The sequence below is a fragment of the Callospermophilus lateralis genome, chromosome 5, assembly GCF_048772815.1.
Source record: "Callospermophilus lateralis isolate mCalLat2 chromosome 5, mCalLat2.hap1, whole genome shotgun sequence".
Taxonomy (NCBI): domain Eukaryota; kingdom Metazoa; phylum Chordata; class Mammalia; order Rodentia; family Sciuridae; genus Callospermophilus; species Callospermophilus lateralis.
In genome coordinates, this window is record NC_135309.1 from 165121637 (window position 1) to 165141946 (window position 20310).

At 60.1% G+C, this 20310-nt stretch overlaps 1 protein-coding gene across 1 annotated transcript in view; it reads left to right on the forward strand.

The window, feature by feature from the left end:
* Nucleotides 1-11810: 11810 nt before the first annotated feature.
* Nucleotides 11811-20310, forward strand: part of Slc9a3 (solute carrier family 9 member A3) — a 35792-nt gene continuing 27292 nt past the window's right edge. The window contains exon 1 of the mRNA XM_077109503.1: nt 11811-12018. Within this exon, the coding sequence (XP_076965618.1) occupies nt 11811-12018 (208 nt within the window). The remainder of the gene's footprint in view (nt 12019-20310) is intronic.

The window sequence follows — 20310 nt, forward strand, 5'->3', positions numbered from 1 at the left end:
AGCCTCCCACATGGGCACCTACACTGCTTCCACTGACCCTGAGTGACCACTGACCCCCTGGGGAAGGTGGGCTGGCAAGGTACCACTCCCACCGTCTGGTGATGTGGAAGCTGGGGACAGAGAGGTTAAGCAACTCCCTGAGGCAACATGGGCCCTGGGGGTCCAGGGTGCCCCAGCAAGGTCACAGAGTGGGGGTCGGCAGCGTCCTGGCACTGTGGCCCTGGGCCAGCCCCAAAGCCTTCAGCTTCCCTACTTTAAAATGGGATTAGGGGCACAGTGAGAGTGCCAGGCACCAGCCCACAGGGTTCCCAGGGGTATCAGGTAAAACCCAGGTGGGGATGCCTGACGGAGCGGCCAGGGCTGTTGTTTTTCTGTGTGTGAAATACCCAGTCTCTAAACGGGGAAATCCAGCGGAACAATGAGACATTCAATCAGAGGAGCACGAAGAAGAGTCCTCCGGCTGCGTCAGGGCCCACGTGCTGCCGGAGAACAGCGGTCTGGGTGCTGCCCCTCTGGGGCACCTGCCGCTCAGAGGCCTGGAGCCCCACCACGGAGGCTGGCTCCCTCGCCAGGGCTGTGGGCGAGGCTCCACCAGCCCCGGTCAGCACCTCGCCTCCGTCAGGCACCAGAGCCAGTCACTGTGAGAGACACTCAGGCATTTCAAGGCCAGGGACGTGAAGCTGGCTAGGAAATGGCGCACCAGCCCGCGTCCAGCACTGTGGGGAGGCCGCTCTGCGGGGCGGGAAGCAGGCTGTGCCCTCATCCAAGGAAAACACCCTTGTTTTCACCAGCCCAAACAGCGGAAGCAGGAGATTGATTTTTGAAAATATTATTCCTGAAATCTAAACTCGCCACTGGTGTCCTGGCAGCCAGCTGCGGGGCCTTCAGGTCTGGTCACCTGCGTCCCCCGGGGCTTGGCTGCAGCTGCTGTGAAATGCGTCTGAACTGGCGCATGGTCTTCCACCCCATGCCACGGAAGTGGCTGCCTTGCCCAGGTGGGCTGCTGGGTGGGGAGTGGCTGCCACGCCCTCCCAGGGCCACTACAGGTGACTCAGATGGCACGGGCACCCTAATCCCGCCTCAGTATTACATCCATAAACCCGCGGCTCCTGTTTCTGGGAAGAAGTCCGGGTTTATGCCCCACACGACCACGTCTGCTTTATAGCCCAATTGACCTCAGCCCAGCCAGGGCTGGCCCGGGACAGCCTGTACCCACCTGGGGTGAGCGTGTGGTGGCCAGCCCCTCCTGTGAGGTCTTGGTGGGCTGGGTCGGGGAGGGGCTGCAGAGCTGCCTCCAGGATGGAGCAGATGGGCCAGAGCAAGGGCAGGGCACAGCTGGCCTCAGGAGGCCTCCTCTGTCCAGCAGGGAGCCTCCCCATACACACCATGGGCCCAACGCCCAGCTGCAGAGAGAAGGTGGCCTGCCCAGCTGCTCCTGGGGATGAGGGGCTCAGGGTCCCCTCCTTTCCTTCCCAGAGCCCACCTGTGAAGCCCCACCCACAGGGCCCAAGGAACAGGACTGGGTGTGGGCCATTCAGGGCAGAGAGGGGCATGACCCCGGTCTTCCAGCTCTGACAGCTCTGGTCGGAGGATGGAGTGAAGAGCCCACCCTGGACCTCCACAGCCTCCTGTGTCCCTGAGCATGAGGCAGGGTTGGCTTTGAGTCCAGTGGCTTTGGTGGAGGAGGCTGAGGGGGCCTTGTGTGCAGGACACTGAGTCCTGCCCGCTGGGTGCCAGCTGGGCCTGGCGTGAGCGACATTCCACTTTGGAGGCTAATGAGTGCAAATGAGTGCTGTGCTCCCCACCTCTGCCCAGGAATTCCCTCCACGCAGGCAGCCTTCCTCTCTGGGGAATTTTCCACTGTCAGGTGAGCAGCTGTCCCCATGGCTGCCCAGCATCCTGTACTTTTTGGTTCATAGCTCCTTTTCCTTCCCAGGAGGCCAGAGCCCTAGATGGGGCTGGCCCTGGTGACCCAGGAAACCAGGGACCCAGCTTCCCCAACCACAAGGCCTGGGGTCTTGGTTCTGTTGCTGGGAAGCAGGGCCGCAGGGCTTGGATGGCTCACAGATTCCTACCTCAGTCCCCAGAGGGGCCTGTGGCCGCCTGCTCTCCTCACCCCCGACTTCCCTGAGCTTGGTGGTGCCCAGGTGGTGCCCTCCATCCAGGCTGACCTGCTCTGGGAGCAGAGCAGAGGAGAAGGTGTGTGCTATGGAGGGAGCTGCAGCTGGTCCTCTCCACCGTGGGTGGCCCTGCCTGGGCTGCATGGAGGCAGTGGGGGCTGGCCCTGCTCCCTGGGGCTGCCCACCACCTGGCACTCCAGCAACCCTGGATAGACCTGGAGGGAAATGGCTGTGGCCCCCACCAGCTGTACCAGGGGGCCTTTGTTCCCTGGCAGTTATCCCCAGCAACTGCGGGCTGCACCTAGCCCTGTCCCCAAGTCTCCATGACTGTGTGGAAGGGCAAAGTGCAGAGCTGTCCAGGAGGCCCCACAGACAGACATGGGACCAGGGCACACCAGGGAGTTCCGACCTCACCGCTGTGGGCCAAGCTGCCATTTTCTGGGAAGCCTCCTTCATACTTCCTGAGAAGCACTATTAGGACTGATATAGAACAAAGTCATGTCCACCCCCAGGAGTGGGGCTGGACCCTGGGTCAGGTCCCCCTATTTGGCCCTGGGGAGCTGCACCTCTTAAATCCTTCAGTGCACAGACCGTGGGCCACAAAGTCAGCAACTCCTCTGTGGCCAGGGTTCCAGCACCAAGGCCTCTGGCCATTGATCTCTACATGAGGTGGGCCTCACTTGGATGGCCACTGCGTGTGCCCAGAGGTCCTGGCCCCAGTCTGGCCACCTGGAAGTGCCACATGAGGAAGCTCCTAGGCTGTGCGAAAGCCATGTGCTGCCACCTCTCCAGGAGGTCTGAGGCACAGAGGACAGCTGGCACTGCCCGCCATGCCGTCCCCATGGTCTCTGGCCCACCATGGTGTACAACATGAGGAGGCCCAGCAGGGCCTCCGGGTCCCCTCGGGGCCTCTCACACCAGTGTGCCGCAGACATGCAGGGACACTGAGACTGCAGATATGAGCAGACCCACCCTGGGAGATGGACCTGGACCCAGCCAGCCCTAGGGCTTTTCCTCATACAAGGCTCCCAGGGAGAGGGACTGGGCCTGCCTGATCCTTCTGATTAAAGATGGAAGCCCTAGGAAGAGGAGGGTGGGGAGTTCTCTGCTCTCCTCCAGAGGAATAATCTGCTGATCAGAACTGAGCTAAGACTGATGGAATGGTCATCTGATGAGGAATACTGCCCAGAGTAAAGAGGCTGGGAGGTAGTCACAATGACCAAGGCTCTGGCCTCCTGCAGCAGAGGCCAGCTGCAAGCAGTTGACAGAGTAAGTGAAGTGGGGCTGAGTGTGGACTGAGCTGTGGCTGGGCTGTGGCAGAGCTGTGGCTGAGATGTGGGCTGAAGTGTGGCTGAGCTGTGGGCTGAGCAGTGGATAAGCTGTGGGCAGACCTGTGGCAGAGCTGTGCTCAGCTGTGGGCTGAGGTGTGGCTGAGCTGTGGGCTGAGCTGTGGCTGAGATGTGGCTGAGATGTGGGCTGAAGTGTGTCTGAGATGTGGCAGAGCTGTGGCTGAGCTGCAGGCAGAGATGTGGGCTGAGCAGTGGATAAGCTGTAGGCAGACCTGTGGAAAAGCTGTGCTCAGTTGTGGGCTGAGCTGTGGCTGAGCTGTGGGCTGAGCTGTGGCTGAGATGTGGTTGAGCTGTGGCTGAGCTGTGGTTGAGCTGTGGCTGAGCTGTGGCTGAGCTGTGGGCTGAGCTGTGGGCAGAGCTGTGGACTGAGCTGTGACTGAGCTGTGGGTAGAGCTGTGGCTGAGCTGTGGGCTGAGCTGTGGCAGAGCTGTGGACTGAGCTGTGGGCAGAGCTGTGGCTGAGCTGTGGGCATAGCTGTGGTTGAGCTGTGGGCAGACCTGTGGCTGAGCTGTGCCTGAGCTGTGGGCAGAGCTGTGGCTGAGATATGGGCTGAGCTGTGGGCTGAGCTATTGCTGAGCTGTGGGACTGAGCTGTGGGCTGAACTGTGGGCAGAGCCGTGGGCTGAGCTGTGGCTGAGCTGTGGGCCTACAGAGGCCAGCACTCATGTGCCAGCCCCCTGCCCAGCCCTGTGGTTGGTGCCTGAGGACTCATCCTCATTTTACAGAGGGGGACTGGGGCCAGAGAGCCTGGCGCTCCTTTGAACCCGCCACCCCAGCAGTGGTGCTCTGCCTCTGCCTCTGCTCCCAGAGCTGCACTTGACTTAGGGGTGTTTCTAGGGGTCTGACGACCATGGGCTGGGCTCTGGGGCCTCAGCTAGTACATAGCCTGGGTCTGACCAGAGGGCTGCTCCTGGGCCTTGGCAGTGGAGAGTGGGCCCTCCCTGGGACAGGGCAAAAGGGCCAGGTCGTCTGGAGCCCCTGGGGGCCTGGGGCACCAGAGGAAGCAGGGGACACCTGGTGATCACCCAAGTGTGAGGCTGCAGGGACACCTACTGCTGCCAGGCTCCGTGTGGGCAAGGATCGGAACGCCACAGGGCAGAGAGGCCATGGGATGGCAGGAGCCAGGGGCCTGCAGGGGTGGGGGCATGTACCAGCCCCTCCAGCCACCTTTCCTCATGTGGCCTCAGACGCTCCTCACAAGGGCCACCTCCCCTGCACTGATTGTGGACCGCTGGAGGCCCACGTGCACCTGTACCACACACAGGACCTAACAGTCCAGGCAAATATTTGCTCAAGGGAAGTGAATTATAAAAAGAATGCTGAGGGGAAATAACTGGTTGGAGAGGCGGAGAGGACAGTCAAGGACATCACCGAGCAAGCCTGCTGCCCTCCGAGCCAGCCGCACAGGAGCAGAACTCAGGTTCCCCTCGGGCATGGGACAAGGAGGCTGACAAGGAGGACAAGCCCCTGCTCCCGTGAAGAGGGAGAGGCCAGCTACATGGTCCAGATCTGGAGGCCACAGTTTGCCATTTGTACATCATTAGTTAAGAATGATTAATAAAAGATAAAAATTGTCCGACCCAATAAGAAACAAAGTTACAGTTAAACAAAAGATACAAGTCGGTGGACAATTAAAACCTGAGATGATATACTTACATTAACAAAAAGATGGCTGGTGTGGGGATAATCCTGTCACGATGAGCTTTAGGCAAGAAATGGGAGGGGAAAGGGGCATTCCGTGATGACGGGGGCCAGACAGCCCAGGATTCGGCCACCTTGCATCAATATACACTGCACAACCGAGAGAGCCAACAGCAGAAGTCAGGGGCTCCAAAGATGGACAAAGCCCCACGACGCAGAGGGAGGCTTAGCCTCTGTCACAACCTTAGCGGGAGACAGATGAATGACACAATCGACCAGCTTGGCCAAACGGCTCTGCCAGAGCCCCATGCCCCAGGACGGCAGGATGCACACGCTCACCAAGACGCGTGGCAGATTCACCAAAATAGACCAGATTCCTAATCACAAGCAAATCCTCAAAAATAAAAAAAGGACTGAAACCCTGCATCATGTGCTCTCTGGCCACGATGGGACTGTTAGTTCTCAGTAACAGGAAGACAATAGGATGATCTCCAAATATTTGGAAATAAAGCAATGATAAAAAGTAAAGCAACCCACTTCTGTGTGCCCTAGATGTCAGAGAGAAACCCCAATAGAAATCAGAAAACATTTTGAGCTAAATAAGGAAAATACAGCACAAAAATTTCTGGGATGCACACGACTGACTGCCAAAGGGGAACCTACAGTGTATTGAACAAGTCACGTGTTCAAGGAGAAATGCTGAAAATCAGTGACTCGAGCTTTCAGTTCAAGAAGCTAGAAAAAGAACACCAAACAAAGGTAAAGAACATAGAGAAATAATAATGAATTTTGTGTAACAGGAGTCGAAAATAATGTGGAGGAAATCCATGCTAGGTAACAGGAAATCCAAACACCAAATCTGAATCCGCAAAAAGATGAATAAAGCTGATAAACCTCTAGCAGTTGCTGGTCATTAAAGAGAAAAGAGCCCAGCGTCCGTAGAATAAAGAGGGAGACATCATTGCAGGGGTTTACAGACATAAAAGGTACTGAAGAATGTTTTGAAAAATACAATTATCAAATTAGACACACACAAAAAGTTTGAGTAGTCTGATATTCATTAGCGAAATTAAGTCCATAACTTACAATCTTTCCAAGACCGCGGCCTCACTGGTTAATTCTCCTTTGCGACATTCTTCTCTAAGAATATCATATTTTTGATGTTGGGTAAATAATATTTCCAAACTAACTTTCATTTTCTAAAAAGATTACAAACAAAATATAATTGACTTTGGAATGTTGATTTTGTAGCCAGAACCTTGCTTCTAAAACAGTGGCACCCTGCTTCATGACAGGGACACTTTCTCAGGTAGTTCTGTCCTTGTGGGAATGTCACAGAATGCTCTGGTACCAAACGTGACAGCTAGGAGGTCGCTGTCAGAACCCAGCCCACAGACGAAGTTGGTAAGCCACACAAGGCTGTAACTTGTAATTCTTTTGAGTGAGACACGAATTTATTTATTTATTTATGGTGGGATGGAGGGGGGGTTCACCCGGGAGCACTTTACCACTAAGCTACATCCTCAGCGTAGTTTTTTTTTTTTTTTAGAGAGAGAGAGAAATTTTTTAATATTTATTTTTTAGTTTTCGGCGGACACAACATCTTTGTTTGTATGTGGTGCTGAGGATCGAACCCGGGCCGAGCGCAGGCGAGCGCACTACCGCTTGACCCACATCTCCAGCCCCCCAGTGTATTTTTTTTAAATTTTGTTTTGAGACAGGGTCTTGCTGAGGTGCCCAGGCTGGACTTTGCAATCCTCCTGCTTCAGCCTCCGAATCTCTGGGATACTATTTATTTATTTTGCAGAGGAGGGGGTGGAACCCAGGGCCTCCAGCAGCTAGGCAAGTGCTCTGCCCCTGAGCTACACCCCAGTGGGGGGTATTTCTGCTAATGATTGTGGTCTGTTTCCTCCTTCTCTGGCTCAGTGTGCTGGCCGGAACTTGGGGCTCCCTCTGCACAGCACCAACAGCAGGCACCACAGACGGGTCCCAGGTACTTATCAGATCCATGGCACTCGCTCCTGTTCTAAGCTTGCTAGCTGTCTCCCCTCAATCTGGCAGTGATGACCTTTCCTGTCCTTCACACGACCTTCCTTCCCGGATCAGTTCCGTCAAGGGGGATTATCTCGTCCATTACTGGAAGCATGTGGTGTCCTTGTGTCTCCATCTCCGTTCTTGAGTGGCAAGGCCTAGTCCTTTCCCAATGTCGTTTGTCTTGGGGGCGGTTGGTCGGTCACCCTGCCACCCACCCAAGACCAGTGGAGATGGGGATCTGGTGGGCTCTTAAGTCCCACAGGCCACACTGCAGCACAGTTCCTCGTGGCTGGAGCCCAAGGACTGAGGTCCCGCCTCTGCGCTGAACGAAGCTGTGGCCTGAGGAGGGTCGCAGCCCCCGTCTGTGGAGCCCAGCGAGGGACTGCGGAATTGCAGCTCTGGCGCTGGAGGATGAGGCTCGCGGCAAGTCCCTCCAGGAGGGGGGTCCAGAAAGGAGCGGAGGCAGAAACCCTGCGGGCAGCGGCCAGGGACTCCGCGGCCGCGGGAGCGGGAGGTGGGAGGAGTCTCCTGGGCGGTCTCAGGAAGCTCAGTAGAAGCATTGGGTCATGTCGCGGAGGCGGATCCCAAGGCCCGGAGGAGGGACAGGAGCAGTCCCTCAGGGTCCGGCGGCTGCCCTGCGGCGCGGGGCTTGGGCCGGGGCAGCGGCTGTGGTCGCGCTGGTGCCGGCCGAGCGCAGAGACCCCCGCCCCCGCCACCCTACCAGCATGCCTCAGCCTAGACCTCCAGCCCCGTCCCCTGCCCCCAGTCCGGGCTCCTGGACCCCGCGCCGCGCCCCCGGCCCCGCCCCGGCCCCGCCTGCTGCCCCACCTGGAGGACTTGATCCAGGCGTTCTGCTCACCAAGCCGCGGTCCCGCGCGGGGCGAGTCGCCTGGAGCGCCCACATTATTGCTGCTGAGAGGCCGTCCCCAACTAGCTGCGCAGACCCCAGGCCCAGTTACACGGCAAGGGTGCTGGGGTCTGACTCCGACGCCCCCAGCCCACTCCACCGATTCCTGGAATCTGGGGCCAAACCGCGCGTCCCCAAGGTGGTACCCACTCACCATGGGAGAGGTAGGAACGTTGGAGGCAGGTTTAGGTAATGAGACCCCTGCCCACGTGAGTGCCGCTGAACCACAAGGCAGCTCCCCGGCCCCTTCCTGTCCAACCCTGGGTCTCAAGCAATGCCGATAGGCAGAGGTACCCTGATGGGAATAATTTGTTTCTGAGAAATGCAGTTATATTGCAGCCATTAAATAGAAATGACAAATCTGTCCTTGATGGAGATATGGCTGTGGGAAGAGCAGCTGGGGCGGGGGTGGGGGGTGGGGGGGTCAGGTTGCTTGGAATAGTGTCCAAATGGCACCCAATGGGTGCTCAGGTAAACAGGAGAAGGGAGCACCCATCACAGCTGCCCAGTGTGATAAAATCTGTGCCTTTCCCTCTCTGAGACAGCTGGCTGTGGCCACTGCAGGTCTAAAGGTGAACTTGTAGGGGTGAATGCATGTCCTTAAACTTATTATGCTGAAAACTCACTTTCGTCTCCGTACTCTTAACAAAAGCATAACTAGGTTTCAAACCATTTGCCTCTTTATTCATAAGATGTTTTTCACAAACCATGCAAAAGAAATTCAATCAGAAATTAATGGGACTAGATGTCTCCCAATTGACTTTAAAGCTTGGATGCTTGTGCCAGTTCGGTTGATCTCAGTTCTTTTTGGACTGCTCTTCAGCATTGTTTCAACATTTCACTTTCATGCATGGCAAGGCCCCTCCACTGTGGGAAGAGAACCACAGGAGCTAGCGTGTAGGGTGGACTAGTGGGCAGCCATTAGATCGCATGGTGTGCTGCTGGGCTCCAGGGGGCGCTGTGCATTCAGCTTGCCCATCAGGACACAGCTTACCTGAAATCACGGCCTGGTTAGAGAACAAGAGGCAATGGGGACAGACTCCCCACCCCCCATGGCCTCAGTGCCAGGAGGGGGTGAACACACTATGCACACCCAGATTGACTTTTGCCTGTGAGGCAGGTGACCTCACTCTCTTACCCTTTGCAGGCACTGGGGCATGGGCAGCACATGGTGGGGTGGGGGGGTTCCCAGCAACAGGTGCATTCCAAGTACCCCAGACCTCTGCCAAGCAGCCACACCACCTTGGAGGGGGCTTGCTGTCTCCCCACCCTTCATGGAGCATCCCTTCTGCTCGTCTCAGTGGCCTGCCTGTGCGTGGGCAGCACTCCCTCCCATGGACAGGAGCACCGTCAGTGCTCACCTGCATTCTCACATCCACACAATAACACTCTGCTCTGCTGCCCTTTGAACTGCCTTGGGGCTCACAGGAGGCAAGCTGTAGCCCTTAGGTCTGGCAGGGTTGGGTGAACCCCCCAGGGCATGGTGACCAGAGCGATATCAGACATCATGGCACATGCTGTTCTGGTGGGAATCTGGCCTTCTTGTGGACTACAGGGGCATACAAGAGGATGCCCCTCCTCCAGGTTCACCCAGCAGCCATGAAGGAGGGGTAGGGAGGCTGTCTGAGCTGGAGCTGTGCCTGTTCTCACCCAGTGGGTCTTTCTCTGGACAGGACTGGGATGGGGCTGGAAATAAGCAGGTTTGGAGTGGACATGAGCAACTCCTACATCCCCATGGCCAGTCACATACTGCAGTGCCCCAGCGCTGCGTGCCAGATCCTGCCACACACGGCACCTAGCCACCCAGCCAAACCACCCAGTTGAGCAGGATGTGAATCCACGCTCTGCTACATAGGCCTCCTCCCTGCAGCAGGAAATGGGAAAACCAACTCAGTGCTGGCTTCCTTGGGCTTCTTGGGAGCCCCAACTTGTGTTCAGATGCTAGAAGACACCACATGCCCTCTGTCCACCCATGTCCCTCCACCCATCTATGCACCTGACTTTCATGATACTGCTACCACCAGGCACTGTTTCATGCCCCAGGTGCAGAGCTGAGCAGTTGAAGCCCCCTGTCATTGGGCAGGTACTTCATGGAGCAGTTGGCCCATCAACTGGCAGTCCAGCAGATGGACTTCAGGAAGAGGGCTGAGCTGATGAGGAGAGGGAAGAGGACAGGCTCCCGACTGTGGACTGATGGGTCAGGAATGGGACCTTGGAGCCAAGACCTCAGGGAGCTGAAGGGTGAGCATTTGGAGCACATGGAGGAGCCTTCTAGGTAGGGGTCCCAGAGAAGGGGCAGGGTCCACCTGGGAAGCTGGGGGGACATCACTGAGGGCTAGGGACAGATAGGGGCGCTGGATCTGGGGAGAACTAGGGCTTTTCCTTTGAGTTGAAGGATTCCAATAAGGGACCAAGAGGGACAGGTGAAGGGGCCTCCAGGACGTGGCTGTGGCAGTGGGCCTGGTGGCTAGGCAGGTCTTCATCCTTGTGGCAGGGACCTGATGACACAGTGTAGAGGAGAAAGGGAGCTCCAGAGGCCCCAGTCCATGACCAGTGGCTCAGCTGTCTCTGGGCCTGTGGTGAGGCAGAAAGAACTTCCGGTAGAACACAGCAGGGCAAAGTGACTCATTTCTTGGAAGCTGGAGGTAGAGGGAGAGTCTGGGGACAAACACAGACCCCAAGGACATGTCCCCAGGGGCCCAGTCCTTTCACAAGGTCCTCCCTCCTGCAGTCCCCACCACCTGAGGTTAGAGCCTCACCACCTGATCACTTCCCCGAACGCCTTTGCATGGGAAGCCAAGTTTTCAACACACGTGCCTTTGGGGGTCACTTTATATCCGAACCATAAAACTCGAGGACACTTGGGGAGGTGGAGTTCTGCCGGGCCCAAGGAGCCTGAGGTGCCCAGGACAGCATCCTGGATCGCAGTACTGTCCTTGGGGAGTCAAGGGCAGATAAAGGACGTAGGTCCTCTTGCTGGAAGCCAGAGTGGCTCATGCTCCTCTGAGCTCTGAGACCAGGGGTGGTGTGGAGGGCAGGGCAAAGGGACCTAAAGATCAGGCTCGGGTCAGGCAGCGGAGCCCTAGTTCCTGACAAGTTGTTCAGCCCTGTCCTGGAGTGTGGGTTGGAGTCCAAGGCGAGACCCACAGTCAGGGTCCTCTTCCATTAAGGGTCTGCACTGTCCCAGGCCTTGCCAATGTCACAGCAGCCAGGAGCCCAACGGTCACCGCAGAGGGGCGCCCTAGGCCTTAGAACTGCTGGGCCCACCCATCGGGTGGAGTCCGTGGGGATGTGGCCCATTCCGGCCTGCGCCCACTCAAAGACTCAGCTGAGCCGGGAAGGGAGGGAGGCGGCCGCCGGTTCGCGGCTCTTGGTTCATCCTTCCTGGCGCGACCACTCTCAGGCGCCCTCCGGGTGGTGGGCTCCTAGCATAGCAGGCGGCACCGGGCGTGCTGGCCTGGGGCGGGGGTCCGGCTGCCCCATGGGCGTGCACAGGCCAGGCGGGCGTGCCGCGAGCGTGCGACTGTCAGCTCTCACGTGTGAGCCGCGGGGGCGGGAAGGCCCCGCCCTGGGGCGGGAGGGGGCCCTGGGATTAAAGGCCACCCGGGCGGGCGGGGACGGACGGACTGCTGCCGGCACCCAGAGCACTCTGGGCTCTGTGCGCTGCCCGCTGCCCCAGAGCGCGCGTCCGACGGAGCGGAGCGCAGCAGGGACTTACCTCAATATGCGCATCCGAACCCGGCACTGAGGAGCCGCGGTGATGTGGCTGCGCGAGTCCCCGGGCCCCTTCTGGGGACCGCTGCTGGCGCTGGTGCTGACGCTGGGCGGACTGCCAAGAGTCAGGGGCTTCGAGGAGGAGCCAAGCAGCGCGAGCCAGGGATTCCAGGTAGTCACCTTCAAATGGCACCACGTCCAGGACCCGTACATCATCGCGCTCTGGATTCTCGTGGCCAGCTTAGCCAAAATTGGTAAGTGGCTGGGGGCCTAATGGGTCGCGTATTCCACCATTGCAGCCCCCCACACCCCATGCTCCCCGGAGCCTGCCGGGCGGGAGGGGCAGAGCCCAACTGCCTTCACCTCCGCCTGTCTCTGGGGAAGGGTGTGGGGAGCCCAGGAGCCCAGGGGCGCGTGGCTGGTAGTCGGCAGGCTGCGAGCCTCTGGGCCACCACCCTGGCTGTGTTGCCCTGGATGGTCCTGACCGCGCCTGTCTGGGCGCTCAGCTGCCCTCTGGGTACAGGTCTGAGCTTGACATCTGCCCAGATGCACTTGTAGACACAGGGGCTGCTTGGTTCCTTGCTGCTTTTCAGTGCTTGGATGGGACGGTCCTTGCAGTCTGCCCTGGAGTGATGTTTGTTTCACATCAGAAGGGAAAAAAGATGCTTCCCAAAACGAAACCCAGTAAAATCCATTCACCTGAGCAGTTTGCCCAGGACTCTTGCTCTTCTCTTAACTGGCCCAGTGAGTTAGGAATGTGGGGATCCCAGGTAACTCCTGGACAAGGTGAGAGGAAGGTCAGCTCTCCTGGGAGCTTAGGAAGATCAACGTTTCAGTGTCTTCCTGAAGGGGAGGGTCTCCCTGGACTGCGGTGGCCTGGGTGACTTCAAGGTGGAGCCTGGGGGGGTGGCAGGACCTGGGTGGGGGCCAAGAGAAACAAGCCAGACGCTGCTGCTCATCCAGGGAGGTCTCCACGGAGCTTCTACAGTGGGGAGGGGCAGGGAGCCCCCAGCCACCCTCCCCGGGCTCAGTGGGACAGGAGAGGGGTGGGCTGGGAGAGCAAGGTAGAGGACATGGGCTGGGTGGGCCTGTCTTCTGAAGCTGGCTGGAGCCCAACGGTCACCGCAGAGGACTGCCTGAGTTCTATCCTGAGGGGCCTGTGGCCCCTGCCCGCTGACCCATTTCATCTCTGCCGTGTCCCTAAAAGCTCTGCTGAGAGCTTCTGCCACCTCACGGATCCCCAGGAGCCTGCTCTCCCTCCTCTGGCTGCCTGGTCCCTTGCTCAGTCTGTCCCCTGGGCTCTCAGGTCAGCATGTGGGGTTGGCTGTGGAGCGTGAACAGGCTGCCTGCCTCCTAAGGTCGCTCAGACCAGAAGGACCAGCCTCCTCCTGGGGTACCAGAACCCCTTCCTGGGGCTGCCACTGCTCCTGCCTGGACTGCAGTTGCCCGGGTGTGTAAGTGAGCGTGCACCCTCTGTGCTCCTGGGGCACCCCGATGGCCCTGGTATCAATTCAGAGCCTGGGCACCAGCCAGCTGGTCAGCTGTGCTCTGCTCTGGGAGGCCAGTGGGCAGGCACACTGACCAGGGTTCTGCTGGCCTTGAGTGTGTTATTTGTCAGGAAGCGCCCAACCCTGAAGCTTTTCCAGTCACTAAGAAGGGTCCTGAGAGGGTGTCCATGAGGGCATGAGGGTAGGCAGTCAGCAGCTCCCTCAGAGGGCCGTGGGCCCGGCTGGGTGTCTGCCATTTGAAAGGGTCCACCAGTTAACCCAGCACTGTCAGTCCCCACTTGAGGGTGACAGCCAAGCATTGGTCCAAGACAACAGGCAAGGACCCCTGGCATTGATTGAGCCCCCTGGGGATGCCCTCTGCTATGGGCAGGGGTCAGACCCTACTCCCACCCACTCAGCTGCCCATTCTGTATCTGGAGGCTGTGTTCTGGGTCCCGCCCAGGAACGGGCAGCCCTGCAGAAGGAGCTGGGCCCACCCGAGCCTGGCCTTTCCTATTCCACTCACGCATCCCTAACGCCTGGAATGTGCTGCCCAGGTCCCCAAGGCTCCTGTAGTTCAGTGTGGCCCTTGGTGACCCCATACCCTTACTCCCCTTGGTCCCCCCACCCACCCCAGCTTCCTCCATCTGCTGGCTGCCCCTGCTCAAGCCTGCAGATGTCAGCTCCCAGGGCCCTCTCCCTGCACCTCACTGTGTGTCACACCTCCAGGTACCCTGGGACAGGGGACCCCCACCTCCAGGAGGGTTTCTCAAGTGCGGCTGCCTACCAGGCACCCCAGCATAGACATCTCCCCACAGCTCAGCCTCCACAGGCCCTGGATGGTCCTCCAACACTCTTCAGAACCAGAGCTCACGCTTACCCTGACGGGACAAATGAGATAGGGCCACAGTGGAGCGTCCCCCAGCCCCAGGTCAGACCCACTGTCTCTGGACTCCACCCAGCTCCACCCACCCTCTGCAGCTCCCCTTCCCCCAACAACCCATTGTCCACCGAGGCCTGCACAGGAGAGAGGATGCAGCTCCGCCCAGCATCTAGCCTTGGGAGCCACCTTGGGGGCAGGGACACCCCCAGCCCCGCCTCATGGCTCCTCCCTCCCCCATGGACTCTGGACTTGCTCAGATCCCTGCTGACCCCAACCTGCCCCCTCAGAAGCCTCCCAGACCCCTCCCTGTGCAGGCGACCTCAGATGCCTCCCTCCACCTGCCCTGGCACTGGCACAGGGGCTCAGAGACTCAGAGAAAGGGGGCCGTTCCGGACTCCAGCAGCCCCCACCAGGGCCCAGAACAGAGCTCTTCTGACCAGGCCAATGCCCCTGTTTAAGATGGTCCCAGGGAGGAAGGGCTGCTCTGTGTGGCCTCCCAGGCATTTGGGTCCCTGGGTGTCCCCGACTCTCATGCCAGCCTGGCCGTTAAGATGCCAGCCTTCTTCCAGCCAGGACCGAAGCTGGGGAGGTTGGCCGGGGGCCTGGGACACAGGCAGTGTCGATTCTGCAGCTGGACTCGAGGAGGGCTGAGAGCAGGCCCCAAGGCCAGGAGTCTGCCCACAGCCCGGCTAGGTAGGCTGGAGGATCCCACCTGTTGGGGGGCAGTGACCGGAGGTCAGTTTGCCCTGGGGCATGACAGACTCCTCCCTCTGGCCACCCTGAACACCCACCATGAGCTCCCCATGGGGGTCCCCTGCAGCAAGCACACATGGTCATTTGTCCTTGTCCCATGCTGTCAAAGGCCAGATGCCCTGGTCCAGGCCTGGTCTCCTCCTTCCCGGCCCCCTTTGGTGCTGAAGTCCCTGAGGGCAGGCCCCGGGCAGTGCTGGGGTGGCGCCCACCTGGGGTGGGTCCAGGCCGCTTCAGGAGCCAGGGCAGGCTGTCCTGGAGGAAGAGGGAGCCTGCTCCAGTGCAGGCCTCGGAGGACTTTGGTCTCTGTCGGGGCTGTGCCGAGGGGCGGAACGCTGGCCTGGGCTCGGACCACTACGCTGGCTGTAGGACAGAAAACGGCCCAGGCAGCGTCCAGCTCTCAGGCTGCCAGGGAGGTGCAGCTCCTGGGGCTGAGGTCCACTTACTGAGCAGCTGCCTGAGGGCCGGGGTCGGGGTGGTGGCGGTGGTGGTGGGACAGGAGCATGCAGGCCGGCCATCTTCAGGGGATTTGTGCCCCCAGGAGAGGCACCTCACCCTGGGCCCCAGGACAGAGCTGGCGCTGGGCGGCGGCCATCCTGCCCACGCACCATGGCCCACGTCATCATCTGTGAGGTCCTTACAGGCTCTGGGGAGGGTCAGGCCTGGGCTGACAGGGAGAAGGTGGCCTGATGGTGTCAGGGCCCACGGACCTGGAGGAGGCTGCGCCCCTTCACCTGGTTCTGTGTAGCCCCTCGGGTGTCACACCAGTGGGACACGGGCCTTGACTTCCCCAAGGTGGTGGTGGCCTTTCAAGATCCAGAGCTCTGGTCCCCAGGTCCCCTGTTCCTGTTCTCAAATCTTGGTCACCCCCAAGGGACCACCTGCTTGTCCTTACTGTTTGGGTGGGGCACCAGAAGGTCATTGTCACTATGCTCTCTGTCCCTCCAAGACTTTGGGGTGGGGCTCAGCCACCCTCTATTGTCTTGTCCAGGGTGCTCGGGGAAGCCTGGGCCACTGGGGGTGACTTGTCTGAACCCCTGCCTGGTACCTGGATTCCTTCCAGAAACAGCTGTCCACCGCCCTGGTGTTCTCCACTCCTGTCCCATGTGGAGTCATGTTTGCCTTCTAGGGTTGAAACACTAGGCTCAAGATTTATTTTGTGGGCTCTGACCCCGGAGACAGGAGCCCCTGCAACCTGCCAGCAATGTACCAGCTCTGTCCCACCATCTTGTCCAGAGCCTGGCTCACTCACTGTCTGCTCCATCCTCTTCTGCTGAGTTCCTTGGATTCTCCTTGAAGGAACGCAGGACAGGATCTGGGGAAGGGTGACCTAGGAGGACCATGGTAAATGGCAGGAGCCCCAGCCCTCCTAGGAGAGGATGAGTCAGTGGGCCCCAGTGGACCCAGTTCCAACAGGAGAGGTGGTCCCACAGGTTTGTAGGAAGGAGCACTCATCAGAAGCCAGGACCAAGGACTCCCTGCAGTCTACCCAGGAGTGCTGAAGGCCTGGTGTGCAGAAGCTGCGCTGGGAGAGTTCATGTAGGCGTTGGGATCCCAGACACCCTGAGCAGAGGGATAAAGCTGGGGCAGTGCTGACAGCATCCAGGGCCAGGGAGGAGCCGTCAGTGCTTCCTGCTCACAAGAGTGACCTGCAGGTGTCCTCCACTTGATGCTTCCTGAAGGGAAAGATCTTTCAGGGAGCCCAGACACAGAGCCCACCCTGAGGCCCCTGCACTGTGCACACCCACCATGAGCCAGGAAGCTCTGCATCTCTGGGCTGTGCCGTCCCGGCCCCCACGGCCTGTTTCACTCAGGTGGTCGGGTCATGGCGCGGGCGGGGCTCTGTTCCACCCCTGTGCGCTTAGGGTTGAGGCTGCCGTCTGTGTCCTGCCTCCGAGGGCTGGCTGAGTCCCACTTGGGTCTCGGTGTCAGATGACAAGGTGCCAGTCAGGGGCCATGGGTGTCCCGGTGCCGAGCCTCAGCACCGGGTCCTGGGATGCCCTGTCTCACAGCTGGGCTGGGCAGGCCGTTTCCCCGTCCCGCCTGCCCTGGCTGTGTCTGGCTGTGTGGGCAACTGAGGTCCCTGCCCACCGGGTGGGACACCTCAGGGCCGCTGGTGTCTCTGGTATGAGGAGCTGAACAGACCCGTCTGCCCAGCCTGGCCTGCAGCCCGGCCTCCTGGCCTTGTCCCCATGACTTCCCGACCCTCTGGCCTCAATCCTGCCTCCCTTCAGCCTCGTCTCTTTTGCTCTTCCTCAAACCTGAGTCTTCTCTCCTGGGGCCTCTCAGGAGCAGGGATCTTGAAGTGCTGGGGAGCCCGGGGCCCTTGGCAGCCCCCAGCCCAGCTGGCCTGGCCCCCTGGCCTCCACCCTCAAGTCCACTGGCATCCAGCATCCCTGCTGCCCCATAGCTTCTGAGCTCAGAGCCCCCAGCCCTCCAGCGCCCAGGAGTCCTTCCCCAGCTCCAGTGCTTTCGGATGCACCAGGCCGGGCCAGCCAGGAGGGCAGGGATTGGCTGCGGCTGCCTTGTGCTGGCACCTGCCTGTGCCCAGGGGCCGCCTGCAGACCTGCAAATTCAGGGACCTGTGTAGAGAGGCATCGCAGGAGGGGACGGATGTGTGAGTGAGGGGACAGCTACACGCGGGGGGGGGGGGGGGAATGTGTGTGTGGCGGGGAGCAAATGTTGGTCTCCCACAGACCCCTGCACACTGGACCCAGGCAGGGGCTCCCAAAGCACCTTTGCCAAATTCTTCTCCAAACTTCCACAAAGCCCCCTGCGGCTGCACACCATGGAACGCCCTTGCACCAGCTGCACAGGAGCCACCAGTCTGATCTGCAGCGGAGTCCCCAGGAAGGACGCATCCCAAGTTTCAGCCGGGAGCCCACAGGGGCTCCCCTGGGGAGGCCAGGTACCTGGGGAAGCTGTGACCCCACAGGAGCTGAGGTCGGTGGCCTCCTTGGTTCTGTCTCTGGAGACCCAGACTCCAAGAGGCAGGCACATCCTGAGCAGGTCCGACCTGGTGCTGGGACAGAGTGGATCCAGGCCCAAGCAGCAGTGCCCCGCCCAGCACCGATGGTTGGGGCTTGAACAATCGGATCTGCCTTGTGGATGCACAAGAGGTCCTGCACCCAGCCAGCCTCTGTGAGGACGCAGACTGGCCAGGAAGAGGGGTCAGTGGCCCATGAGTACAGCAGGGAGAAGGGGGCAGGGTCAGAGAGGAGGGGTGGGGCATGGGACGCCTGTTGTAGGGCACCTGGCCACCCTGGCTGTGGCTGGGCCATGGCGAGTGCTATAGTGGTCGTCCGCTGTCCTGGGAGACACCTAGACTGGGCTGATGTCCGAGCTCAGCCACTCTGCCTTTTCTTGGGGGCAGCTGTGCTGTCACTGAGTGTCATTTGCCTAACTATAGGGGATGGTCGCATGCTGGCAGGCTGAGGGTTCAGAGGGGCAGAGGGGCAGGTGGTGCACGGGGCACCCTACTATAAGGGGGTGGCAGGTGGTGCACGGGGCACCCTGCTATAAGGGGATGCTCATGGTGAGGGTCCTCAGAGGAGGGAATGGGCCAAGCAGAGGGACCAAGGGAGGAGGGCCAGCAGGACACAGAAGGGGGACAGGTGGCAGATTAGTTCAGGGAACGATGGAGCAGGGCTACTGGGGCTGCAGTGGTGGGTGGCCAGGGCCGGCGGTGGGGACTTCAGTGCAGGCTGAAGGGAGTGGACTTTGCCCCAGGGGCAGATGAGCCAAGTCAGCCCCCGGGCCCCCAGAGAAAGTTCTGCCCCGAGGAAGGACATGGCCAGGAGCCAGCCAGGGTGCTGCTAGGAGGGGTCCTGGGGTCTTTGTGGGAACCAGCCCAGCTTGGGCCACCAGCCCAAGCTCTGGGAGCTGCTTGGGAAGGGCACAGCAGTGTCCCTTTAAGGACCCAGGGGAGGCAGCAGAAGTGGGGGTGGCAGGCTGTCTCCCCTTACACCAAATCAGGAACCTGCTGAATTCACCACCTGCAGAGCCGAGGTACCAAAGTCCAACCGGTTTTGAGTTCTCAGGAAGGGAAGGCTGGGAGGTTGGAAGGCCTGGTTTCTGGAGCTGTGGAAACAGAGTGTGGAACTTGGTGGCTCCTGGGGGAAGCTGTCCTGAGAACTCTCGGGAAGCCGTCCTGGGGATTCCTGGGTGTTTGGGGGGTGGATGCAGGATCTGCAGCTGCACCCCTGCACTGAGGGGTGGCACGGTCCCTTAGGACAGGGCCCTGGGGCACCAGGTCCAAGCTCAGCCTCCACCTGCTCCTCCCAGGCCGCTGGCCAGATGGTGACGGGCCACTCTTTTGGAGGCACTGGAGTGAGCACACCCACCTGGGATGGGGAGCGTGACCTGGTGGAGGGGGAGGGCGCAGCCTGGTGTGGGCAAGGCGGGAGCCCAGGAGGTCTGGGAGCAGGTCTGCCCACCTGAGAGTTCTGCTCCGTTCTGCATGGTGGCCTTGGTGGGGCTGCGTGGGTGCAGCAGGGCTGGGTCCCACTGGAGAGCCAGGAGGCAGCTGGGGACGTGCCATTGTGTGGGGCCCATCTGACGCCAGCATCAAGGCGCAAGGCTGGGCTTGGGCTGCCTTTGGGAGAGGTTCCTGTACTCAGAGGGATGCGCAGTCCCCAGCATGGGGGGGTCAGGAGGTGGCCCCTTGGAGGTGCAGGAGAGGGTGCCCAGGCTCGGGACGCTTCCCTGCCGCTCCAGCTCACTACGGCCCCCAGCAGCTGGCTTCTTGGGCTGGCCCTCCCCACTGCCCAGCACGCACATCTTGCCTGTGCTGACCCCCGCGGCAGGTGTCCAGTCCCCCTGCTGTCCAGCTGTTGGCAGAATGCACACCCAAGCCCTGCTCTTGCAGCTCTATCACCCCGGAAGCCCCCAATATACCAGCACCTTTTCCTCCTGTTACTCCCCAGTGAAAAGGGGCTTCCCTTGGCTCTGATCCTGGTGGCATCTGAGGGCTCTGTCAGTGCAGTGGGGTCACAGCAGACAGCTGACCTGGCCTGAAGTCCCAGACTCGGAGGCGCTCAGCCCAGGTGAGCAGTGGCAGGAGTGCCAGGCTCCGCCCCTCCACTCTAAATCCCTAGGCCTGATCCAGTGTCCCTCGCCTGGCTGTCACAACTCACCCCCAGCGGTGGCCTCTGTGACACTCTTAGACATCATAGACTTTGTTTTTAGTCAAGTTTCAGACTTACAGAATGGTGGATCAGAGAGTAGAGTTCCCATGCCCCTCCCAAGGCCTGCCCCTTCCCCTGTGGGCAGGGTGTGCCCTGGAGAGGCCGCAAGGCCGCAAGCACAGCCCGCTGCTCTGACGTGATCACCCTGGACAGAGGGGCAAGGCCAGGCGTCCGCAGCGCAGGACCACACGGAGCCCTGACAGCCCTGCGCCTGCCCTCTCCCGCGGCCTCCCCAGCCCC